The 5,387-nt window shown below is 54.4% G+C and overlaps 1 protein-coding gene across 1 annotated transcript in view; it reads right to left on the reverse strand.

Moving 5' to 3' along the window:
* The window catches only part of ANKRD52 (ankyrin repeat domain 52), a gene marked incomplete at its 5' end in the record, with an annotated part of 16,246 nt that overhangs the window by 1,345 nt on the left and 9,514 nt on the right, over nucleotides 1-5,387 (reverse strand). Inside the window, 13 exons of the mRNA XM_027767161.1 lie at nucleotides 29-189; nucleotides 617-708; nucleotides 894-976; nucleotides 1,195-1,277; nucleotides 1,925-2,070; nucleotides 2,178-2,261; nucleotides 2,348-2,435; nucleotides 2,598-2,817; nucleotides 3,518-3,635; nucleotides 3,711-3,798; nucleotides 4,021-4,222; nucleotides 4,501-4,572; nucleotides 4,781-4,892. Coding sequence (XP_027622962.1) covers nucleotides 29-189; nucleotides 617-708; nucleotides 894-976; nucleotides 1,195-1,277; nucleotides 1,925-2,070; nucleotides 2,178-2,261; nucleotides 2,348-2,435; nucleotides 2,598-2,817; nucleotides 3,518-3,635; nucleotides 3,711-3,798; nucleotides 4,021-4,222; nucleotides 4,501-4,572; nucleotides 4,781-4,892 — 1,549 coding nt within the window. The remainder of the gene's footprint in view (nucleotides 1-28; nucleotides 190-616; nucleotides 709-893; nucleotides 977-1,194; nucleotides 1,278-1,924; nucleotides 2,071-2,177; nucleotides 2,262-2,347; nucleotides 2,436-2,597; nucleotides 2,818-3,517; nucleotides 3,636-3,710; nucleotides 3,799-4,020; nucleotides 4,223-4,500; nucleotides 4,573-4,780; nucleotides 4,893-5,387) is intronic.

Genomic DNA, 5,387 nt, shown 5'->3' on the forward strand with positions numbered 1-5,387 from the left:
AGGCCCCATGGGGCAGGGCGCCGCAGCCACCCACCGTCTTGGCGGCTGCAATGCCGCAGTTCTTGAGCAGGCTGAAGCTGAAAGGACTGACGGCGTCCTTGGGTGGGAAAGGCTTCATGGTGGAAAGGATCAAGGCCAGGCAGTCTGCCACGTCTTTGTTGGGGGCGCAGGCCAATGCTGGGGTGTGACCTGAAGGGCAAGCAGGAGAACTGAGGCACAGGATCCCAACCCCTGCATCCTCATCTACCCTCCCCAGGTCCTGAGGTCTCTCAGCTGTGAAGAGGAGCCAAGGCAGGAAAGCACCCAGTGCGGTCAGTATTCAAGGCCAGTAGAGCCCAGGGAGACTGACAGACAGATGCTTAGAGTGTGGGGGGAGGGTAAAGGCAGAGCGTGAGGACAGAAGCCTAGAGTGTGGGGAGGTCTTCCTGACCCTGCTGGCTTCACCTAGTTCCATCAGACTCCCCTCTGAGACTCCAGAGTACTGGTGGTAGGTCCCTGCTCTGAAGAGTTCCCTTGGGAAGAAAATCTCATTTATAGCAAGGTTAAGAAGTCACCTCCTGAAGTATGTCCCTGACCCCAAACCTGGGAGAGGTGGGGGGCTCCGGGCCCCACCCACCTTCTTCATCCACAGCCAGCACTGTGGCCCCGCGACTCAGCAGGGCCTGCACCACAGAGGCTAGACCATTCCGGGCAGCAATGTGGAGTGGCCTTGGAAGAGAGGAAAGAGAAAGGGCATGAGGCCAGTGGATGCCAAGCTGCCCTTCCACCCCCAGCCAGGGTGGCAAGGGCACTGAGCAAAGGCTGTGGGCTCCAGGGAGCTCCGGGGATGTGGGATGCTCTTTCTTCACCCACCTGCCTCCCCCAGCCAGGAGCCCCCTTCCCCGCGCACTCACATCTGCAACGCACTGTTGGTGGCATTGATAAGGCCAAGGTCTTGGGTTTCTGCCAGGATCATGAGGGCACATTTCTCATGGCCCTAAGGAGGGGAACAGAGGGTGGAGATGTGTGAGGTGGGCACATGCAGGCCGCAGGGAGGAGCTGGGGAGGATGCCAGGTGGACAGTGAGCTGCCCCACCTGTTGGATAGGCGGAAGACTGACTTCCACTCCAGTCCTTGTAATCAAGACTCGTCTCCTCACCAAGCCCTGCCCGATATAGAGCCCACTCCTGCCACCACCACCAGCCTAGGCGATACCTTGCTACAAGCCAAGTGGAGGGCAGTGTTCTTGTTCTCATCCAGCACAGTAAGGTCTGCCTTCCCTCGATACAGCAGAAACTCTATAAGAAAAATGAGACAGAGGGATTGACACCTCTTTCCAGAGTAATGGCCGTCTGGGATCTCACACATCCTGTGTACATGCACATACATGCAGAATCTTCAAAAAGTTCATGGAAAAATGAATTTTTTAAAAATGATGCATGGATTTTTAAAAAACTTTTGACACCAAAATAAACTCATTTCTTTCTTCCTTTTTTTTTTTTTTTTTTTTTTTAAAGATTTTTGTCATAGGGCACATGTACTTGCTGGAGAGAGACACAGAGTGAAAGAGAAAGTGAGAAATCACCCCTGGGAGGATGGTCATGTCACAATCCCTTCTCCTCTATTCTCCTTCTGGGATTTAGGGCATGCATGCACAATGTACCCAGTATAATTTTCAAGTTGTTTGGTCCAGGACTCAAATCACAATTGTCCAGGAATTTACCTACTACTATGCCACTTGCTGGCCCCTAACTCAGATTTTAATTCTATTTTTCTGTAAACTCTTTGAAGTCCCTTTATAACTGTATTCCATTTGCATAGGGTGAGATATCCAAAGACAGCCCTCCTGCTTCCTGAACCCCAGCCCCAGCAAACCCACAGGTAAGGCTGATGCCTGCCAACACCCAAGAGGAGCTCTTCCCTTCCACCTCTGGCCCCTACACACCCACAGCAGCGGTCTGCCCGTTCTCAGCCGCCGTCATGAGCGCAGTGCGGCCAGTGTGGTCAGTGGCGTTCACCTCGGCTTGGTGCTGCAGCAGCATCCGGAGCCCAGAGACATTGTCCGCGAAGGCAGCGGCGTGAAGGGGGGTCCTGTGGAGGAGGTGGGGGTAGAGTGAAAAAGAGAGGGTTCTTCAACTTGAGCACAAAGAGGAAGCCAGGAGCAACTCGGGCTTCTCCCCAAGCCTTCCGTCACTCACCGTCCTTTGGCATCTCGGCTGTTCACAATCTTGGCACCCAGAGCTCCCAGCAGCATCTCTGTGGTGCTGTCCTGGTTATTAATTCTGGTGGAAGAGGGATCATCAGGAGGGGCAAGGGAAATGGCCCATGTCACAGCCCTGAGAGAGGGACTGACAAAGGGTAGACTTACACTGCACAGTGCAAAGGAGTGAAGGGATTTCCTTCCAGGTATGAAAATGGGCTGTGTTCAAGTAACAACTCCAGACAATCTTCATGTCCTAGGTACGAGGAAGGGAGAGTAGTAGCGAGAAACGCCAAAGGCCCCCTAAGTGTCTGGCCATTCTGTCCCACTTCCAGTTCTACACAGGGCCCTTCCGCCACCCACCCATCCTTCTCTACACCCCACATACCCTGTGCCTGCCGAAGGCCCAGACCCGTACCAGTGTAGGAGGCCCAGTGCATGGGCGAGTATCCGCTGTAATCCACCCCAGCGTCCAGGGGGTCTGTGGAAAGGGCAGCCTGCAGCAGGGTCCTTAGTACTGCAGTGTGGCCACAGGCCGAGGCCAGGTGAATAGGTGTGCGGCCCTTAAAGTCTCGGCACAGCACAAATGCGTCATGGTCCAGCAGGGCAGCCAGGCAGTCCTCACAGCCGGTCACTGCCTGTGGGTGACATGGGAGTGGAGGTGAGGAGCCACTCCCTTTCCCCTGGCCAGTGGCTGGGAGCTGGTTCAGGAGTAGGAACCGCTTTCTGGTCTTTACAACGATGACTCTAAGTATTGGGGATCACATCTCCTTCTTTGACTCTCTCTATGCCAACAATCAGGATGGCGAGATCATACTGTGCTCTGAAGGTACCATCCAAATGAAGGGTAAAGAAAAGACTAAGGGACCAAAGAATCATACAGCAGGAACAGGCTGCTTTAGGACAGGTAGCCATGAGAGGGTCTGGGTGGGGGCATCGTTATCTGACGGCACAGGGCCAACAGGGAATCTTGGGTAGAGTGAGGGTGAGGCCTCTGGCTGTATGTGGAACAGGGTAATGAAGGAAGTCAGCTGAGGATGTCAGGCAGCGTCCCAGAGCAAGACCAGTAAGGCCCAATAAGATCCAGGGCACAAAATCCTGGCCTGCAGGGGCCATCAAAGTGGTGTGGTGGTTAAGGTGGCTGGACTTCCACACAGCTGGCCCCAGTTTGAGTCCTTTACCTGGGGGCTTGCTCTTTCATTTTCCCTTTCTCCCTCTGATGCTTTCTGGTCAAATTAAAAAATAATAATAACAAATAAAATTTAAAGAACAAAACAAAAAACAAATCCTGGCCTACCTCCTAGACAGTCCACACTAGGGCCTAATCAGCTCACTCACCCCACGGTGGAGGGCGGTGCGGCCCCGGAGGTCAGCAGCATCAGCTGTGGATCCTTTCTCTAGCAGCAGATGTACACAGTCCACGTGGCCATTCATGATAGCCAGCATCAGTGGAGTTCTATGGAGCGCAGGATAAGGGTGAGGGGCCAGCAAGGATGCGAAAAACCACACCCCACCCCTGGCCCACACTCACTGTCCATAGGCATCCATGACATCTGTGATGTCAGCTCGTTCCCCACTGTCAATCAGCAAGTGCAGGGAATCAGTGTGGCCAGAGGCAGCTAGGAGAAAAGGGAGCCTGCTCAGGGCAGTCAGGAGGGAGGGAGGCAGGCTGAGCATAAAGCATTGAAGGGTTGAGGTCATGGCAAGATCCAGGGCAGGGAGAAATCTTTGGGGATTGGAAGCTGTGGACCATCCTCCCACCCTCCTCCACTCCTAGCCTCAACTCCACTTGGGGGGCTTTTGGGTGTCAAGTGGAGGACAACAGCCCTAGGGGTACTCACCAGCAGCGTGCAGGGGTGTCCACTTGCGCTTACGCTCTTTGATGAGGGCAGAGGCACCGTGGGCCGTAAGCACCTCCACACACTCAGTAGAGCCTCGCTCAGTGGCCAGGAAGAGCGCAGTCCGGCCCTTGTGGTCCCTTACATCCAGATTCACCAGCGTCTCGGCCAGTGTCTTCAGGGCTTCACAGTGACCGTTATAGGCCTGGGGGAGTGCGGGCAACCAACAGACATAGCTGTCCCCTTGCTACCCCAACTCTGCTCTTGGGGCTCATGGGGAGGCTCCCAGCATTAGTCCTCCATGAGCTCCTAGGGCCCCTCAGGCCTCTTCCCTGCCCTGTGCCCACCTCTTCTCTAGATGACTGCCTGCTCACCACTCCCCCAAAAGAAAGCATGAGGGAAAGATTTGCAAATGCTTGCATCTTCGTAGGGGCATGGGGCCAGGCAGGGACAAGGAAAGCAGGGGGGAAAGACAGGACTCACAGCTAAGTGCAAAGGGCTGACTGGAATGGTGCTCTCCACATCCTCCAGGCAGTTAAAGGACATTTCTAAGAGCTGCAATAGACAGGAGGGTAGGTGCTGAGATTCTGGAACACCCACGATACTGCCCCTTGTTCCCTCACTCACAGTGACCTTCTAAGCCCCTAGATCTAGAGACCACATTTGATTCCATCACCCGTTGGTCTCAGAACCTACAAATACAAACACAGCCTGTGTGCCCTCTACCTTCCTCCCTTCCCCTGGGCTGGGTCCCCACACCTACCAGTTCGAGGTTCTGTCTGTTGCCATAGGCGGCTGCATAGTGCACGGCTGTGTAGCCCTGCCTGTCCCGCAGGGAGGGGTCTGCACCGTTATCCAGTAAGAACTCCAGACAGCTGGGGAGCCAGGGAAAGATCATGAGGCAGGGATAGGCCTAGCCCAGGAGGCACATTTCTGTGAGGGGCGAGGATAGGGGCCAGGGAGACCCTCCAGGCCTACCTAGCCACCAGTCATCCTCTGCACCAGGCAGGCTCTCTAAATCCTGCCCATTCTTCAGCTCCAGCTCCAGACCCACTACCTTCCTGAGGTCTGCCCTGAGTCACTGTGGCTTCAGTGCCTTTCTTTATTCTCTGAACACTTTGCCTTTTTATTGAAGTTTTTTTTGAGCGTTTTTTTTTTTTTTTTTTTTGAGGGTGTGTGTACTCGCCAGAAAGACAGAATCAGAGAGACAGAAAGTGAGAAATCACCTCCCCCAGGGAAGATGGCCGCGCTGTAATCCCTTCTCTTCCATTCTCTCGGAATCTTGGGCACACATGCACCCATGCCTGGAGTGAGTTTAAGCCACTGAGTCTGGGACTCGAACCGCCATTGACGACATGGACTCCAGTGAC

This window comes from Tupaia chinensis, unplaced genomic scaffold, assembly GCF_000334495.1.
Source record: "Tupaia chinensis unplaced genomic scaffold, TupChi_1.0 Scaffold143970_1, whole genome shotgun sequence".
NCBI lineage: Eukaryota > Metazoa > Chordata > Mammalia > Scandentia > Tupaiidae > Tupaia > Tupaia belangeri.